Source organism: Genypterus blacodes, unplaced genomic scaffold (genome assembly GCF_046128005.1).
Source record: "Genypterus blacodes isolate CSIRO-AG114 ecotype Tasmania unplaced genomic scaffold, CSIRO-AGI_Gbla_v1 ptg000053l_1, whole genome shotgun sequence".
Classification (NCBI taxonomy): domain Eukaryota; kingdom Metazoa; phylum Chordata; class Actinopteri; order Ophidiiformes; family Ophidiidae; genus Genypterus; species Genypterus blacodes.
Genome location: NW_027466865.1, coordinates 3072188 through 3092851, shown reverse-complemented (window position 1 = coordinate 3092851; position 20664 = coordinate 3072188). Strand labels below are relative to the sequence as shown.

The following is a 20664-nucleotide window of genomic DNA, read 5'->3' as shown; positions in this document are numbered from 1 at the left end:
GAAATACGATTTATTCAACTCTAAATAAATTCTTATCCACAACTCTGGGAGCACATACAAATACATACATCCACTCATTTAGTTTTAATTTGATATTTGACCTTACATCTAATCTGTATCCAAATACTCATAGTGATCCATCATTATGACTGAATGGGTTAAAGGTTCTAAACCCTATGAGAACTTAATGTTGAGTCAGACTGATAATCACTGAGTTATGGCTAATTAGATGTTTAGGATTTAAGATCATATTTCGCAGTATTACTCAGACTTATAATAATCCACATTAGATAAAAGATTGACAACTAAAAAAACTATACAGATCTGTACAGGCATAAATAAATAAACCTTTAAACCACAACTGCAGTGTAACCAAAGAAAATTGCACAATAAACTGAGCACATGGAGACAACACAGCATTTAATTGAAATATATTTACTAGAAACTACTACAAAATGGCAAAGATGCAAAATTGTCTCCCTTTAAAGGACCCAGAGTTTCGTACTAATCTGTTAGACTTTAAAATAGACTTATTTATTCTCTTAACATTTACAATATGCTAATATCTCTTTTACTCATTGATGTTCTGATTGTGTAAGTTGATTTTAAAAACTTTAAAGACTTTTTTAATGACCAAAGGAGAGTTCTGTGTAGCGTTGAAACATATGAAAAGTCTGTATTTCAGCTAATAACTTCATAATACTGTGATCTAAACTACAAAAAAAGAGAAAAGCACCATTAAAGAAAACAGAGGAGCAGATGGCACAAACCAGCCTTCATCCCTTAAAGTCACAGTCATCCTCGGCACTCACTCAGCCTAAACAAGAGCACAGCTGATTCTTCTCAGGGTGGCTCTAAGTTTACACATTGACACACAGCAGCGTCAGGAGAAGATCCCCAGCTGCTGTCCAATAAAATCCATGTATGTGAGGAGAGAACAAAAGCCGGGCTGTGGACTTGAGGTCGGGACTTGGACTTGTCTTCTTCAGAAACTTGACTTGAATCTTGAAATCAAAACCACTTTTAGGCTTAAATGTTGGTTTTAAACAGAAATGCAGTATCATCGTGATTCAGAGAAATGAATGATCTGCAGCTTAACTTAGCAAAATACTTAAACCAAGTATGAGAGTAAAAACATATCAAACTGATTTGTTGGTTAACCTGTATGGTTTCCACTAGACAGCGACATTATGTAGACTTGGACTTATCTGAACTGCTTGTTTGAAAATGATGCATTCTTTAGAGTGAAATTGTCAATGAACTCCCTTAAATTCAGGTGTAAGTGGATTTTCTGATTTGCCCTCAGTACCAATACCGCTGTGCAGCTTCCATTAACCAGCAGAGGGCAGTCTAGCCATAAAACAGGAGCATTTAGACCTCAGTTGACTTGTATATTAAACTATTGGACTCTGTTATCCATTACCAATGTGGATCTAATGTCAGTGTATCATTATATTGGTAAGGTTTAATTTCATGCATGATATGTAATATTACACAGTTAATGTTCCAAGTAATAAGCCACTAAATGCATATGTCCATTGTATTTTTCGTTCCGAATCACAGTGATGGATGAGTGTGTGTTTCTTGTAGGTTTTTGAGTAGAAAACAGAAAGAGAGAGTAAACATGTCTCATGACAGGACATGTGGTGTGCATCAGCTTTTATAAACCAATGTGATCTGTAAGTTGTTGTCATGCTGGAGGCGCTGAAGGAACTCCAACGTTTCTGATAAACTCCTTTGAATTGTTTTCCATCCACTTTCGAGTCCGAACACATGTTGACCATAATACTTTCTTCCAAAGGCGGTTGCATTCTTGACCTAAAAAGGCCTCACAGTTGGTTTTCATAACCACGCTGCCACACAGCTGACAGCAAGATGAGACCTTGTTTTCAGGGCTTTGGACATCTATCACAGTGGAGAGCTTGTGCTTCATATGGGAGCTTTTAACACCTATGTGTTCACATTTTGTACATGAACAATAAATAAAAGACATTTAGTTTAGCATTTCCAACACTATCTTTTTTAAATGCAGTATATGATTGAACTGGGAGACGGTACCACACGTTACAGCACTGTCATTCAATCAAATGTCTTCATTCAGGGGAAAACAATGGAAGTGCAGTATCATCAAGTGCATGGTACTGTGGCCATTTTCCATGAATTGTCCTGAAAACACACTGTGTGTTTCTCTTTGCTGTCAATGTCTTCAGCCACATGTAGTGGAGAAAGAGGAGCAGGCATGCAAAGCTCTTTTTACTCTTAACAGAGGAATCATTGGAGATAATAGAGTGAATGACAAACCATTTGTGGGCTTTTAATTCATTTGGCTTCATTAAGTCGAAGAGTACAGGAGTCAATGGACAATTTTATATGTCTTTAATTGACATTTTCCATTCAGTAAAATGATTTATTGCAGACAGAAATTAAGTCAAATTACATTTAGAAGCCTTGTTTGTTAAATACCTAAAATGATCTATGATTAGCTTGTCAAGCCTGTCTCAATGAGGACAACTCCTCTGAAGATCAAAGACTACAGTTAATTGGAGATCGTTTGTTTAAAAGCTGGTGTGCAATTATATATGTTGGAGCAAAGCGCCTTTAATTCATATGCAATATAACTGCTCATGACCAAAATATGTTCCAAGAGAGGAATGAAGATGATGTCTTGGAATCCACAAACAGACATAAAAGGAAAATTATAGGAATATGTAGTAATTCCAAACATCATAAAGTCACATAAGGTCACTGCAGACGAGAACCACAGGGGCACTGAAGGTAGCGGTGGAAGATTTCAATGCTTTGCTTAAATCAAAGTAGACCATTACAGCAATAGAGGGAAAAGTGCATCATTAAATTCAGTAATAAAGTGATAATGTAAATGTACGAAGGTGGTTGGACTGTTCTCAAGTAGCAACATTACAGAGGACAAGGAATTTAAGTGAAGAAAGAAAGAAATGATGTTTTAGTAATTTGCTTCTAGTTTTGAATTTTTTTTGAAACCTTCAGAGAAAGTGAAGAGGTACTGGGAGGAAAGACAAGAAAGAGAAAAAAATAGGCAGAAATAAGAAAGGACAAAAGGAAAGAAAGGATGGATATTACCTAGACTTGTTCCCAGTTTAGAGTCCGAAATTTGAATCTATAAAGTAACAAGTAAGTGCAAGTGCACACAGAGTAGAAAGTGCAATATTTACGTCTAAAATGTAGCAAATTGTTGTTTTTCCTAAAGGAATATTATGACATTCCCATTGGAATACTTCGATTTAGGTTTCATAGTTTACACAGAAGGCAACCTTGTGATATCACCAAAATGTTCTATCATCATCATCATCATCATCATCATCATCATCATCATCATCATCTTCATCATCTTCATCACCTGCAGGTAGAGCAAATCTGAATCCGATTGTAAAAATTAGCCCGTTTAAATCACGGAGCGTCCTGGGGAGGGTAGTGTTTGTTTTAAGGTGGCACAGACGCTGGAAGTGTGTCAAACTCGGGAAAAACACCAGCGGGTTGTAAAAGTAGATCACAATGACGGCAGTTGTGTGGCAAAATAATCCGTCATGGTCAAAACACTCTCAAATAGGCGGGAAACGTTCTGGGGGGGATTGGAACAGAAATGATTGGGGACTCGAGCCCGCGGTGCGTCCTTAACTGAGTGCTGGCACTTGAGAGTGGGGAGTGCAAAGGAGAGGGTCAGAAAGAGTGGTGGGTGGGGAGAGAGAGCACCCTTTTGGGGTAGAGAGAGAGAGAGAGGGAGAGAGGGAGCGAGAGAGAGGGAGAGAGAGAGTAAACTAAAAAAAATCACGTGTTTGGAGATCAAAGGAGATCCGCTTTGTAGAGGAGGGGGGAGGAGGAGGAGGGGGGTGAGAAAGAAAGAGAGAGAGAGAGAGAGAGGGAGAGAGAGAGAGAGAGAGAGAGAGAGGGGAGCGTTTGCAGGCAATGTAATTGACAAGGCTTGCAGCGGTGAAATAAACACGCTTCTTCAGCCGAGGCTCAGTTTTTTTTTTTATTGCACAATTCTGACTCTTTTCCCTTTTGAACGCATCGGCCGCAGCGCGCTCAGATCTTTAGTCAACATTTTACCCACCACCCAGATCGGTTCGGCCGTGTGAAATTATGTCCCGATCGGCGCAGATCCAACCGGCAAGATGATGATTTTACCAAGGAGAGGCTCCGATCGCGTCCCCGACGACTCGGCGGTCCTGGTGATCTTGGTGGTCGCCGCTTCTCTCGGTACCGTTTTCGCCAAGGATACTGCCTTTGTGGAAGTGGTTCTGTTCGAGTCCAGTCCCAATGGAGATTATACTACTTACACGACTGGTTTACAAGGACGGTTCTCCAAAGCAGGAGCCACTATCAGCGCGGAGGGGGAGATCGTTCAAGTACGTATAAAGTAGCTTTACCAGCGGGGGATGGCAGGGGTTTGTCCCGGGAAACACGACCGGGACCTCGGCTGTGATTTTGTCGGGCAGCCCTCCTCTAAACTTTTTTCCACAGGGGCTGGAGGGGTGACGAGAGTTGCACGTAGTGTGTGTGTATGTGTATGCGCGTTTGTGTGTGTGTGTGTATACGTATGTGTGTGAGGATGGTACTTGCAAGCATATGCGGTCACAAGATGGCTCCTATCTTGTGGAATTCATTCACAGGGAAAACATGCTCTTGCAGGTTATTTGTTGATGTCTGGACTCACTTGTTAAAACCTTTGTTTACATCCGCTATCACATGTTTGTGTTAAGTGTTTTCCGGAAAAGTTACAAGCTTCTTCTTCTTCGCTGCTTCCCCCCCTACCCCTCCACCCCCTCCAAAAAAAGTTGATCAAGTTTTTAGCGCACAAGCTGCACACATTTCAGCAGAGGCAAACAGGCTCCAGCTCAGGATCAACTCTAGTTTGTGATAGTTAATCACTTTCTAGGGTGAACTGGGGTCGGACTCTGTAACTTTAAACCCGATCGGTTTGTCTTGGTGGTGGATTACGTTTGTTTTTCGTTACAGTACACAGCGTGTAACCCACATGTCCCGCCGCTCCGTGAGCCTGTTACCATGTAGCTGCACTTCCTTTGAAGGTGGATCGTTATGGTGTAAGATTTACTCGTAGCTGTTATTGTTATTTGGATCGATCATACGAAAAAAAAGGGGAGGGGGCGTAATAGAAGCTACTAATCAATCAAACCTCTCTGTGTTTTTGTTTATTTCCTGAGTCCCAACGTGACAAGTGGCTGAGCTGGATGTGCTCAAGTCAACCATTCAATTTGTGATTGATTTGAAATCACTTTAAAGCCACGAACATTGCTCCATATGTAAACATAATCAGACAACACTTAAATCTGAGGCATCACATATGTGTGATCCGATTTGAATGAAGTAACTCAAACTCTGTCACACACACATATACACAATAGGTGTTTGTGCTTGACATTTGCTTGGTAAAACATGACAGACTGAGCTGTTAAGTAAAGCACTGGCTTGGTCTGAAGATGAAAGTTAAGCCTCCCAAGTCACAGGTGAGGCGATGGTCCAGGTTTTTATCTTTTGAATACATAAACCAGTAGCTGATGAGGGCACTGCTGGGATCACTGGGAGGACAGGTTGCAGAGAGAGGAGGGGAGAGGAGGGGAGAGTGGTGGTGATGGTGCTGAAATACTCCAAACACATTTGAGTTTAATCAAGTTCACCATGTCGCTTTGAGGTTGTGCGTCACGGCTCACACACTCCCACACGTCACAAGACACCTGAAGCGTGTGGCGGCGTTTCAGCAGTGCACAAGGATGACCTGTCACTGGCAACAAACTGGGACAAGATCACACATCATCTGTCCGGCCATTCGCTTTCCTGCTGCTCATAAGCAACTACGCCTGGAAGGATCACGACCACACTATGACATCGCCTTTTTGTTTTTTTTGTTGTTTTCCTCTTAAGTGCACACAGTCTTATTTTGAAAGTAGGAAAAAAAAGATATGTGGGGATGAAAAGAGGGGATACTCAGCACAAAAATGGACCCTGTTTATACTCAGCAATGGCCATTTGGCGCCACGGGGTAACCACACAGAAATGCTGGACCTCAGCTTTACATCGAAAACCACATCTATTTAGGTTTGCTTTCTTTGCTAACATTGCCTCTGACCACTTAGACCCAGCTTATATTTTGTCAGACTATAATGAGCGGCAGTTTCTCCAGCACAGCACACTGTCTTAAATTTCTTACAGTATGTATTCCACCAAAGGTTTATGAAAGTTGATACTGACAAGAGTGACAGCCAAACATCTTGAAAAGTATAATTTAAAACTGCTAACAAATCCACCACTTGCAAATCCTATACTTGTACAATAACATTGCACTAACGTGTTGGGAAATTGCTGCGGTGTTGTAACGGATATAAAATTACACCAGAATTGCTTTGAACTCAAATATGTTGGTACTTGTGTGTTCACTTGTCCGTAGTGACCCCTGCAACCATTGCACTCATCTATTTCTTTTGCTGTTTGGTAAATGGGGCCCTTGAGTTGGTCTGTCTGAGGTTTTTGGGGCCTTGGAGGCTTCTGGTCCTGCTGTTTCAACAGGACCCTGAGGAGTTTGCATGACCCTGTGTGCACAGTAGTGGCCAGACCTCAGCAGGTAGGGGGGTTGCAGTACAGTAGGGGAGGATGGAGGGAGGGAGGGAGGGAGGGAGGTAGGGGGGGCTTGGCAGAGTTCCTGAGCTAAGATCCAACCACCATCACTCCTTATGCACTTCCAACTCTCCTCCGCTAATTCCCTAAAGCTAACACCCGCTCAGAGTGCAAAAAGTGGCACATGCTGCGGGGGCCAAGAATAATAAATTAAGTCAATTTGCTTCTCACTCTGCTCTCTAAGGAGGGAGCGTGAGTACTCCGATCTGGTCACAGGGCCAAACCCCAGGCTTCCCAAGCCAGTTCCATGATTGCTTCACTTTTACTCCGTAATAGCAAAGTAATCAATGTCTCCTTAAATCACTTTGTCAAGGAATGAGATGGTGTGTGTATCAACAGGCATTTCCCTTAGAGGACTTTTAAAGTATTTACAGCACAGGATCGTAACTCTGCTCCTTAGTTCTGTGGCCTGCCAGGTAGTTAATAGCGTTCATCTCTTGTCCTAGATTTAAATACTTCCTGAAAACTGTTTAGCAAACCTGCAGTGCTCTTGGGCCTGAGGACATAGTTATATGGAGAATATTTCATTTACAGCACTTGAGTGACTTCACATTTGCATATTGCTTAGAAGTCATGAGAATCTGGCTGCGCAACTCCACAATGACTGCTTAATAAATGACAGGCCTCAGCTTGTCGTGCCATGTGTGGTATAATGTATAAATTAGAACCGGGTTGTAAACACATGCAGAGTTTTAGAGTCGCAGCAGCACCAGTTCAAAGCCTGGCAGCCTGTTCAAGCACTGCGATGCATGAAGCAATCATTCCAGATTGAGTCACCCAGGTGGAGACCAAGATAGAGTCAGAGGTGGGCATGGACACATGATGCAGACGGGCTGTTTCATGACATACTGAGCAATGTTTTTCAGGATTGGAGTGGATGTGTGGGTTTTGATGAAGGAGCGTGGATCTGCGGCGAATATTATGCTCCAGAATCAGCTGATGCCAGGACTTATATAATACACTTACGGTTGAAATCAGAATTTGATAACCGTAAGTATTGGGCAGAGTCAGAATTGTAGTTAGAGTAAATGACATCTAAACAACAACAACAACCATTTGTGATGCACGGTTATCATCCTCAGTCAGAATGCTGCTACTTTCTTTACATTCAGATTGTCGATGATACTCACAAGCTTTCCTGATTAAAGCGTACTTGATGTGATGGGGAATGCATCTGCTGCTCATCATCGCCCTATTGTCTCACCCAACGCCAAATTGTCTTTCCCGTAGCAATATGAGCTGTGTTGCTCTGCATGGGCGCACATCTGCCTCTGATTCACAGCGGGTCACCATGTGAGTGAGGAGCTTAAAACGGGACGTGGCAGGGGCACCGGCCGGACCAGATGGAACTGGTAGTGTCGTGGTCCGGAACCAGAGGGAATAATTAGGCTTTCTGTATGGTCTATAGCAGGGACGCAGAGCATCTCTGAATCCTGAGGTACCTTTTTGTACCGGTTGTCTTTTTTTAAACCGTACTGTAACAGGAGCATGTTATGGTACCTTTACTTTAGGAATCTCATGGTCACTCAGTGTAATATTCTCTTGGTATATTGGCCCTGATGTTGATTCAAATCAGCGCAGATGCTTCACCAAAACATTTCTTTCAAACATCATGCGAACATATAACCTATAATCGAACCCAAATTGGCAAGTACATTGACCGTTAAGTATTCCGATTAACAGAAGTACTGTAACATGGGATTTTAAGTGGATCTGCATTTTATCACCTGACGTGCTTTTCCTTGTTCAACTTATTCATTCCATCTATATGTGTGTTATATGGCATACTTTACGCATTAGCTGCAATATAGATAAACATTGCTGTGTAATTATGCATGTAAAATGATCATTTACACTGTTTACACACAGGACAAAAACAAGACAACAGAAATTGCACAACACCAAATTGTTACGTTTTAGTCACTTGGGGTAGATAACATTTTGACAGACTGTATTTTTTTCTACCCTTCTTCTCCATTTACTATGTATATTTTTTCTCCACACTGTGTGAAGCTTTGAGTTGTCAAACAATTTCCCTTAAGGGATTGAGTTGAATAACTGTACATTTGAAGGTCTAAGTGATGAAGGTCTAAGTGATGCTCAAGTGATGCTCAAGTGATGTACTTGAGAAGCATTTTGCTCCGTCCAAGAGCTTTGATTCTCCAGAAAGTCCAGTTCTCATCCACCTTTTTATGTGATGTCTTCAAGAAGAGACTGCAGTTTCCCAGCACCCACGATTCATTTCACCTTTGAACTTAAATCTCCACGCACACAAAGTGCCAGTAACTATAGCTGGGATGCTATGTGATGTGGTTGTGCAGAAATGGATGTGCAGGGGAAAAATAATGGTTTTGAGCTAAGACAACGATGAGCTTAAATACTGGAGCTCCTACCTTGGAGCTGGCAGGAGTTGTGTCGCGCTGCATTTAGACTATAATGAGAGCTTTAGTGGTTAAGGGATCCAGCGCGCTTTCTCACCACAGGCTGGAAACCCCAAGAGGCCATAATGGGCCGGTCGCAGACGGGAGGTGCCAGGGACCGGGCCACTCCCAGCGCCAAAGCAACAGTAGCATTACACAAACGCTGGTTAAAAAGGTTAAAAGTGCTGCTCCCTACTTTTTTCCATTTATTGGCTTCGCGGTCGCAGCTGTATTTTAAGTGCTATCGTCTCTTAACCACCACCCCGTTTCACTTTCATGTCCAAGCCAAAGTAATTTGAGGCTGCCTTTCTCCCCTTTTCGGAATAGAACAGACTAAACTGTTTTTCTCTTTCTCTTGCTTCGCACCCCCCTACACACACACACACATACACACACTCACCCCCCACCTCTAGTCTGCTCCTCTTTTATGCAGCCAAAATTTGTCACAGGTCGTATATTGCACATGAATGATTTCAAGAGCTCTGTAAGAGCTATATCTTACCCAGCACATACTGATGCATTGTCTCTTAAAGATATTATATAGTAGCCACAGACAGTCGTCATTTCTGATGGGCTGCCAGGACCACGATACCATCAAAAGTTAAACCACCAGCCCTAAATCAGAGCTGAAGGTATTAAAAAGAGGGTAACCATAGCAACAACAACAAGTGATGCTTTAAAGTTACCCCACATAACTCACTGTCACTTACCGTTTGTTTTGCTGACTCATATGGTGTGACATCTCTAGTCTCAAGCTTCAAAACAATCAAAATGTATCTTGCTATCATTTTGCCTGTTTCCAACCCAAATTTCGTCTTTCATGCCTGGGCCATCATTTTATGCACATTTGCTCAGAAAGTGAACCCTACATATTCCACTGGGGGCGGCAGTAGCTCAGTCTGCTGGGTCGACAGCTGGGAACCGGAGGGTCGCTGGTTCGAGTCCCCTGTGTGGACCAAGCAAGCAGACTGGTAGCTGGTGAGTTGCCAGTTTGCCTCCAGAGCACTGCCGAGGTGCACATGAGCAAGGCACCAAACCCCCACCTGCTCCATGGGCGCCGAAAAAATGGCTGCCCTGCACCCCCTCTGAAATGCATGTGTTTGTGTGTGTGATATGTAAGAGGGGGTGCAAGATAAATTTCAATTGCATGTAATTTGTGCGTGAATTGCATGCAACATGATGAATAAAACTTAATCTTAATCTTAAAACAGACAAACTTTTAACAATAGGTCAAATAAGGATCTGTAGATTTGGGGAATACTTCCCCAACAACATACGCCTATAGAAACAGAGCTTCACAGGGTTGTACACAACCTCAGTCACTACGTAGACGTTCACTCAGTGCTCCTCACCGCAGTTAAAGGTTGATCTCCATGGAAGATCAAGTCAGATTCAAGTGTCAGTATTACGGAGGTCTACCTGTTGAGGAAAGATGGTGGCATACTTCAATAAAGATATCAACATTCCTGTATACATTTATTTTAAGAGACATAATCTAGGTCCGAATACGCACACTTGGATCCTTTTGAATCACTGTCACAATCAAAGATACAAGCGTATGCAAATGCACTGAATATCAGATGCAAGGACATTTTTGGATTTCAGTCACACTGTTTAGTGACAGTGAACACCCAGGTGTACGATGTTCTTAAAATACCTATATCTCCTGTTAGATGTATGAACACTTTTTTTTCACCTTCTTTTAATGAGGCAACACTGTTCCACCAACCAGCAGCTTCTGTTCTACACTCCTGCCTCTGGCCCTCTCTCTTCCTCACACACACACAGAGACATTCTCACTCTTTGCACAGCTCCACCTGGAACAAGTGCATGTTGGTACTGGTGGCCCCAGTAGCTATGTTAGTTTCCACAGGGCTCAGTGGCTGAGCAGTCGTTTGATGTTCCTCTCCAGAGAGATTAGCAGTCAGCGTTGCTGCTCTCTGCAGTATTTGGGCCTCTCCCAGGGGAACCCCTTTCCCCCCATGATGCTGCTCTCTTCTCCTTGCTCTGCTATTGATCATGTGTCAGTGCTCGTTTGTATGAACGTCCTGTGGTTTGTCCTCTGCTTCACACTTCACTGATGAGGAAATGTTAATTCAGCTTTGCCTGAGGCTGTGAGTTTTTTCCCATGTGATGAGGACACTGGTGACACTCTGCTGCTGGGATACAGCATGTGCACCAAAACAGAATGTCACACTTTGACAGATGACAGGTGTTTCACTCTGCATTCACTCATGTTATCTTTGAAACACATTTGTAAGTCAGGCAACAATTGTTAGTTGCTGCTTATTTTATGAAATGTCAAAAAATAGTGACAAATGGCCATCACATTGGTAGCTTGGACATTTTGCAAAGGAAAGTTAGGCCATGGGATGAAGAACAACAGCATTGTTTTTTGCATGCATCCAGGGATTTTGGACAGATTTGTTAACACTATCAGAGCTTTTTTCTGTTCGGAGTTTGCATGTTTTTGCATGGCTCACTGTCTCACATCTCTGAACTGGAAACTCTAAATTGCCCGTAGGTTTTAAATGTGATTGACCCACCATGATCCTGCACCAAGTGGATGCATGAATGGATGGAATGAAGACTACTGAACTTACTTGAATGAAAATAACTATGCAGCTCTGGGTCCTTATGCTAATTAAGGCGATGTGTCTTCTTTTGTATGATAAAGTGTAGAACGGTCCAATCCATCCCCTCGGCTCATATTTTTACCTACTGACACAGAGGGTCTGGAAAACAAGGGAGAGAAGTATGAAATGACAATGCTCACAGTATCTCATCCAGGCTGAGGTTATGCTTTATTGTCAGCCTGGAATGTGCTGACTAACGGTGGAAGGTCACAACACCAGCCCCCTTTTGTTATTCTCTTCGACCAATAGATGGGGAAGGTAACTGCATGGCGACTTACAAGTCCCTTTACTTTGACCGGTCCTCTTCATCTGCCTCTTCATCCTCCTGAACAGCTTATACACTTACTGTGTACATTAGTGTTGGTGCCCTTATCCCTCTACCAACCTGGGGTTGAAGAACTACTGCATGAAGTAGGCCTGCATTCTATGTCAGCAACATCGATTGTCACGGTCCTTATTCCACCGCTGGTTTCTTGCGTACATGCTGTTGTGCCCATTTCACACTGCAACTGCAGGAACACGTCTCCGTTCCCTCAGACAGTTTGGGGCTCTGGTGTGTGTGATGACGTTGCTGACTTGGCACATGTTCTGCAGAAAAAGTAGTCCATAATAGTCAATTTCATAATTAATACTTAGGAAATGATAGTGTAGGACAGGCATAGTGAGACAGAGTCTGTCGAGGTGGAAAATGGCCGCTATTTAGCCAAGTTGGCCACTATTAACAGTGCCGGTGCCAATTAGCTATCGGCTAATACAGAGTATTAAATATGAAACCCTGTCATGTAAACATGAAGTACCCTCATGAAAGTGGCGGGATCAAGCATGCAAGGGAAACCTTGTCTGTTGTTATACTTTTACATCTTGCAGCAGCAAACCAGGCCGTGTGACAGTTTCCTGCTAGCTTAGATTCAGTTGTAAGCTATTAATTCAGCTTTTTTCTACCATTTCAGTGACTGAACTCACTGTTGGTGCAGTTTTTCATCCAAACGAGACCTCTGTAACTGGCAGATGGCATGTAATATGTATATTTGATAAACAAGAAGCAGTGGATAACTAGAACAGAAAACTTAAATTAAGGGGAAAACTAGACATGATACAACAGTTTGCGTTCATTTTAGCTAGCTTAGTTTACTCTGCCTGGTACAGCACAGAGATACAGGACATAAAAAGAAAGGGGGACAAAGAAAAGAAATCCCAGCCTTGGCACACACACACACACACACACACACACACACACACACACACACACACACACACACACACACACACACACACACACACACACACACACACACACACACACACACACACACACACACTCCTAACATTATGCCAAGACTTGGTGATTTATAGAACAACTGAAACTCCAGGACAAAGGCAGATTTTTAGCATTTTGCACGTTAAAGTTACACAACATCAATTTCAATAATATTTGGCTAAAATATTGTGATTGTTGTTTTTCCAATATCATGCAGGCCTAGATAGACCTTTTTTTTTATGAAAGAAAAGTAGCAATACCACAGTGGGAAAATACTCATTGTTACAAATGTGAGTAGAGTGCTTGAGTAAATGTATTTGGTTACTTCTGCCTCTCGCTGCTCTCATTTGTGTTCATGAAGGCTCGAGGTCTTATCACAGATCTGCCCCACTCACCCAAGTTCAAGAACACGGGGGGGTTCAAAGGTCTTTCTTTTGTGCACATCATTACATAATTATCAGCCTCATATGTCTAAATAACTTTACCTAAATATAACATGTCCTCCTGTCATGCGCATTCATACTGAAATGCTTTAGCCGCAGTTTCCATTTGCTTGGTTATTGTTCAGGTAAGCCATTAATGATTATGTGCTCATGATCATCTGCAGCCTAATACATCATATTAATGCGTCTACGCTTCTCGTGACTCTGTGAAGCTGATAGGCCCTCCATCAGAACACTGGCAGTTTTCTTTCTCCCCTTTGTTTCCTTTAATGGATTCCTACACAACCGTGGCAAAGGTCATTTACAGGGGCGCCAGATGGGAACAAATCAGTCTCAGGTGGACGGCCTGACCCCATCGCGTTCCTCTCAGACTCCCCAGTTCCTCTGTTATCCTTCATCGTCACCCTCTCACCGTCAGGTTTGTTACTACACTGCAAATAAATACTTTACTAGAGACAAATACAATATCCTATAATATGTGGAAACATCCTCATATCTCAGGAAAGGATCTGATGATGGAGTACCGGACAATGATTTCTTAAAATAGTAAAGATTTCTAGCCACAACAAAACAGTATTTTACCCTTAAGCCTGTTTACATTCATATTCAATCAAATCAAGTTAAAGCTGCTTGACATTCTTGTGCATTCGGTGCATGATACAATGATTGTCCTTTTGAAGAAGAACATTAAACCGTAGTGTGCAGCGTGCAGGCTGCTGGATGTGTGTGTGTGTGTGTGTGTGTGTGTGTGTGGATGTGTGTAGGTACGTTTTTCTTCTTGTAGGAAGAGCTTGACTGTAACACATTGGGGCCGTACGCATGATGGATGGGGTTTGCTCGGGTAGATGAGAACAGGCTGGATTATCTCTGCCTTTCTTCTCATTTTTGGTGTGGGTTTGTGTGTGTGTGTGTGTGTGTGTGTGTGTGTGTGTGTGTGTGTTTGTGTGTGTGTGAGGGCTGCATGTCTCCTGGGTCTATGGTGCACATATATCACAGAATCGTCCCACCTCCTTCTCCTCATGATTCCTTGAAATGCGTCCTAGATTTCACAAGTGATAAATTGTCTTTCTGTACATGCTCTTTCTGCTTCACAAGTATAGCATTTTACTCAAGTGCTTGAGTTTCATATTAGATGTTTGTGAAATCTTCGATATGTTTTTCTTATTGTGGTTATACTGCCTTTATCTGAGTTTACCTGAGGAAAAGTTTGCCTTCTAAAACTTGTCACACTGATGCTGATGTTAAAAATGTCAACTTTAAGCTGCTTTTTTTTTTAAGATGAATGAAATTTATCTAGGGACTTGTCTTATGTCTGTCTAACAGAACAGCTACACATCCATGTTAAAGCTTTGACACAATCTGAGCTGCTCCAGATGAAACTTGAGAGAATTGTGATGAAATCTTTGCCCGTTGCGTTCTTTTTTCTCTCATGACTTTTGTTTTTATTGTGTATGAAGCTGTGAGTTCTGTCAAATGCTTCTTCTTGCAGAGAAGAGGTTCTGAGCTGAGTGGATCCAGTGGGTCCAGCAGACACTGACAGACTCACAGTTGTTGGTTCTGTGTTGTTGGTGTTCTGCTAAAGAATTCTGAAAACTGCGTTGAGACGATCAATGCATATCTCTGCTGCGGTTTCTCCTGTTTTCCCTTACATGCCAAGATTTTTATTAGGTTTCCTTCTTGTATTCCTAGAGAGCCTGCAAGTAAAGTTGAAGAGTTAAACTGAAGTTAAATGAAGAACTAAAGTTTAATGACTAAGGTGAATCATAAATCTGTATTTTTGGCATCTGGTCAAAATCTGCTGCACATGAAGTTGGTGAAAGTGTTTCCTATGCAAACAATTTTGCTCTTGGCTCTGGGCTGAAATCTTGGCTATGGCAATGACGCTGTCCTTCCTGTTGACTCCCTTGCCTCACCCCCACCACTGTCCCCATAAGCAGCTCAGGCCATGCTGCCTCTCTGGACCCTGAACAGGGAGGGGCCTGTAGCGCTCGGTGAATAGCTGCCGGGAGTTGTGCTGCGGGTGTAAACCACATGAATGTGCCGCCTGAGCAGATAGTATCATACGAGGCTGGGAGGCCGCAGCGTTCGGTGCAGCGCAACGCGCTCACATCAAAGGCCACGCTTTAGGGGGTGGGGAGGTAGCGAGAGAGAAAGAGGGCCGGGCCAAACTCTTCAAAGGGCTCTCTGAGTAATGCCGGCACTGATATGCTTTACGGCAAAACTGAATGATGATGTAATTGCAGGCCTTCAAGCTAAATCCGCTCCCATACAAATAAAGGTGGAGGTGTTCACTTGCACAAGCAGGGTGAGAAAAATGCTTTGACTATTTTTTGAAGGTGAGGGCAGAGCACTCATGCTGTCCTGATAGAAGGTTCCTGGTAGAGAACAAATTATAAAGTTTTTGATGCAGGATTTGGAATTGGAAACAGAGTTTTCATCTGATTTGAGCAGGTTGGTTAATCCACTGGGCGTTCCTAAAGTACACAACAGGTGGAACAGAGTTGACTCTGTTCTTTGTAAAGTTTATACAGGGCCTGTGCGTGTTCCGTTAGTGTGAGCGAGAGAGTGTGTATACTTCGCTTGTCATGACTGTTATACCAACCATGACCACAGATCCTTTCAAAATGCCCCCATGATCATCATGCTGATAACTCATTGACAGCTCCCATGACAGTTGAGAGGCTCACACTGTAGGAAAGTATCTCCCTCGCTGAGAATGCATGGCAATAATTCACTGTTGTTGATTTGGTTTGCCAAAGGTTATTCGCATGCCTCTGATTGAAGTTCTGTTCTCTCCTCGCCCTTGTGTTGTGATTGTACTTCCCTTTGATGTTGCCTGAGCAGTAAACAGCTGCACTATTTGAAGTTCATGCACAAACATTTTCAAGAAATGCATCCTGGATCGGACATGAAAGTCAGGTCTATAGCATGGAGCCCCAGTTTTTAAATAACGAACAGGAACATCCTATTACTCATCGTATACTCACCTGAATGGAAGGCACAAACAATTAGCAGAAAAGCTCCAAAAAACTTTCGAACTATCACTTTAGTTGGAATTGAAAGACATATTTGCTGCATCCTAACAAAAAAATGTATACTCCAAGTTTGAGCCACAAACTCTGTCCCTATGGCTAGTATGTGCGCCATCTGCAGTGTGCTGCTCCAAAATGAAAGCAAGTGGATGGGTCAAACGTGGGAGGATCGATTACACTGGTAAGATGTTAAAAATATGAATACATCGGTAACATTGCAATCACTTTAAGGCATCATGTAAAACGTCATGTAAAAGAAATTAATCGGATTGAATCCGATCTTGGTGTATGCAGAGTGACATGGCTAGACTATGCCATCGTGCCTTTCTTCTCCAGGTGTTCTTTATCTTGTGAGCTGATTAAGTCACGATGTTCTTCACCCCATTGTTGTGTGCCAACTGCCAAGCTGTAATGGGCTCACTGTTGCCCCTTGTGTACAATGTGGGGAGAAAAACAGCCATTGCATTTTTGGTCTTTTGGACATTTGTTTTCCCCAAATTGAACACATTTTAATCAAGATGATTTGTTTTTGCAAGGGAAAAGACTACAAATGTGCTCATTGTGTGGAGTGGAATGGGGATAGAGTCAGACCTGTCCAGTCAATACCTTATAAATACAGTGAGTTTGACTAATGGCAGTGACATCATGTCAGTTGTGCCCACTCACTCCTGAGTCTGCTGCCTCAAGCTCAGTCTGAGCCCGAGTGTGTAAGGAAAGATCAACACAATTACTCTGGGCCAACTGCATCCATTCTCCATCTATCTCCTCCATCCATCTGCTTATCCCTTTGTCCCTGTGTGTTGCTGTCAAAATGTGTCAAAAGATTTTTTCAGCTTTTGTTTTTATCACAATTGGTTATCAGGTAGGAAATACGAGAGGATTAAAATTTGTTTTGTTTTGCTTTTTGACAGATTTTGCATTTGCGATTTGATTTGTGATTATACACTGTATTTATATTTTAAGTCAAGCTTCAGTTAAATATTTTCTGTGTGTTAGATTTAATACACGTCATGGAGCATTAGCACATGAGATACAATCAAAATATTAACTGCTCTATATTCTAATGCAAAGATGAGAACTTGCAGATATGAAATCACATACAGTGTGAGCGTCTTTGAAAACGGTGTTACGGTGAGTTCTTTGTTAACTCTGCTAACTAACAGGAAGTCTGCTCTGACTTTCTGTATCTGACTGTAAAAGCTACACGTTTCTTTTCAGCCCTTGCGGGCACTGAGAAGTTTTCTGGCTATTCTTTGCCATGCTCTATGTGCAGTTTGTCCATACAGAGCCGGCTATCTAATGATAACTTTGTCCTTGAAATCTCAGGAAATCAGTTTCTCAGAATGGTTTAGGAGAAAGGAGGGATTGACATTGAACAGAGAAAAAGAGAATGACAGAAAAAGACAGGCCAGAACAGCCCTTTAATATTCCCCCTGCATCCCACAGGCATGTGACAAAGTCAAATTGTCACTTCTGGGGTGACATGCACGCCGCAGGCATTTGGAAGTAAACACATCCCAGAGAATGTGGCTCTGAGATTTGGATAGTGGCCTCGCCAGTATGTTGGAACTGCGCTCTCTCGTACAGCAAAAGTCTACTGTTGACTGTAAACCTTTCCGAATAAGCCCTGGGGTTGCAGCTTTATTATAGTCATAGTTGTAGTATTCTTAAACTATGCTTAGTTAAATAGAAACATAAACATAAACACCACAGCTTTTTTGCAACTGTATCTATACAAGTGCATGTATCATATCATCAACAGAGCATTAGAAACGCCTCTCACCCTACAGGCCAACTTCACAATCACTAACATTGCGAGTTACTGTCTGATTTTACACCAAAACAGTGCTGTGCCAAACTGTCAGCCATTTCCCTTTGACAGGCCACATGTAGCATATTTTGGCTCACCTCAAGCTAAGCTCACGGACAGAGGATTTGGTAAGCTCCTGATGAAAACATTCGTCATAATTATTGTTTTGTAGATGCTGGAGTTAGGATCACCCAGGCAACGGTAAAGCTTGCGAATTTAAATTAGAGTGTGGGATCGAGCCTTAAAGTTGTGGACGGCTGTTTTCAGTCTTAAGTCATTATATATAGATTTTAAAAATTCCATAATTTTGCACAAAAGCTGCAGTTGGTTAGTGCATTATGACTCTCACAAGTTGAAGCAACACAGGAGGAATGTGAGGAAATCATTTGGTATACACTGCTGTTTAAAATCAGTTCAATTCAAATAGGCTTCATGTTGATATTGTCAAAGTCAATGGATACTATGATAAATGAAAATGCAAGTATAGATCGTCATTAAACACTAAATAGCAAATACAGTTTCTCTTTCATCAGTCCCTCCTCCTCCCTGTCACTAAAGCTCTCTCTCTCTCTCTCTCTCTCTCTCTCTCTCTCTCTCTCTCTCTCTCTCTCTCTCTCTCTCTCTCCTCTGTGTGTTAAGGATGGGAGGGAGGGGGTGGGGGTATAGATGTGAGACCACACATGCTGTGTCAATGTTTGCTGGAATAATTAGAGACAATGTGGGCCAATAACGAGAGGAGTGCAGTAACCTGAACTCACTTTGTTCTGCTCCGGCAGCAACACAAAAGCCATTCACAGATGCACAAATCTGCAGGCTAAGAGCGGGAGCAACTGCACTTTTAGCCGGCAGATTGTACAGCTTCTGGGATCGAGGGGATCTGCTGTAAATGCCTGGAACATAAGCTCACGCCATGCGGTTTTAGTTTTTGCAGGATTTGCCTACCTAACTTCACATGACGCACACTTTATATTGCTGTATTCTGTTCCATTTTGTTATGCAGGTAAAGCATGCTGCTGAGCCAGCACGCACAATAATAGGGCACTGGTATGGGAATGCCTAAATGGAATGCACCCATTATTAATGTTAGTACTGACAGCTGTGTTTAACAGGTCAAAATGCCTGGGTACAAAAATATACCAATTTTGTGAGGTGGCAGTAATATAAATCATATACAATTTGTAGTGTATGGCATTCAAACACGAAGAACCTCCCCGCCCCCAAAATATCACTCGTATGGTCCTTTAAAGTAACACTGATGTCATACTGAAGGCCTTTCAAGTATTGCCTGCGACATCCCTGCCACCACCCCAAAACCCCAAACCACCCACCCTCCCTCCCTCCCACCCCACCCGCAATCATCCAACACATGGCCCTGGCTTAGAGAGCCCTCTTTAACTAGAGGATATCCGGCAGTTCGGTATGCAAAGAGCCTGTGGATTCCTGACTGGAGTGCTAGAGCTGGACTCAGAGGTGACTTTCAGTGTAGCCAGACAACTGTTGGATTAGCAGGACACTTTGCTTTGACTCCGGGCCAATAGGAGGAAGCCTGGCCAGGAGCAGGACGTACTTGGTCCAATGGGGGCTAAAAGATTCTTTTGAGCTATATATATTAGGTTACATTCACAATTTAAGCATTACAATGCTGTTTTTATCCTATGTGTTGTTACAGGAAGAGAGAGCAGAGTACAAAGCTTACATTTCTCCAAATGTAAACAGGGCAGAGGATAAAGTTGCAAAACATTCACCCTCCTTAATACCATAAAGTTCAGCTCCAGTTGACTGGTTTGTTTCAGATCTCTCACAATTTTATCTCAGTGTGATCTCAAGACAACATGGTAAACTAAATGCATAAAGCTTTGCAAACGTTGCCTGCTCAGGGCGGTGGAGGCCAGTTTCAGAGTGACCCGCCGCCTCGCTCACACCTCCTGCTGGACAGGCCCGTTTGTCCCCTTCAGTGTACATCTTGAAAGGGGACACCGCCACGGGATGCATATGTCCCCCCGGAGGTCGCAGCGTCATTGTGGCACCTGTCTCTTCCACTCTCGGCCCTTGTCAACAGCACCGATTTATTTACATTCACTTGTTTTCCTGAGAACTTAACTAGGAATGGCAGGGGAATGCTATGTGTCTTCTTAAATTTTTGTCATTTTTGTCTCTTTCTGGTGTGATCTGCTCTGTGAACTTCGCAAAAGTTATGACTTTATAAGAAAAAAAATCAGTATTTTTCATGAATATTTGTCTCAACTATGAATTTAAAGGTACAGTACATTGCACTTTAATTGCCAATATTGCTGCTAGCATGACACAAAATGCTGTGTCATCTATTCTATCCTGCCTTCAAGAAATTATGTGCACATCAACCCCGAAATGAAGTCATGATTGTAGTGAAACATTTT

The 20664-nt window shown here is 42.5% G+C and overlaps 1 protein-coding gene across 2 annotated transcripts in view; it reads left to right on the top strand.

Annotated features, from left to right (window-relative positions):
* The first annotated feature begins 3758 nt into the window (after positions 1–3758).
* znrf3 (zinc and ring finger 3) overlaps positions 3759–20664 on the top strand; it is a 68781-nt gene continuing 51875 nt past the window's right edge. For both annotated transcript variants that reach the window (XM_076150723.1, XM_076150722.1), the window contains exon 1: positions 3759–4385. In XM_076150723.1, the coding sequence (XP_076006838.1) occupies positions 4152–4385 (234 nt within the window). In that variant the 5' untranslated portion in view covers positions 3759–4151. The remainder of the gene's footprint in view (positions 4386–20664) is intronic.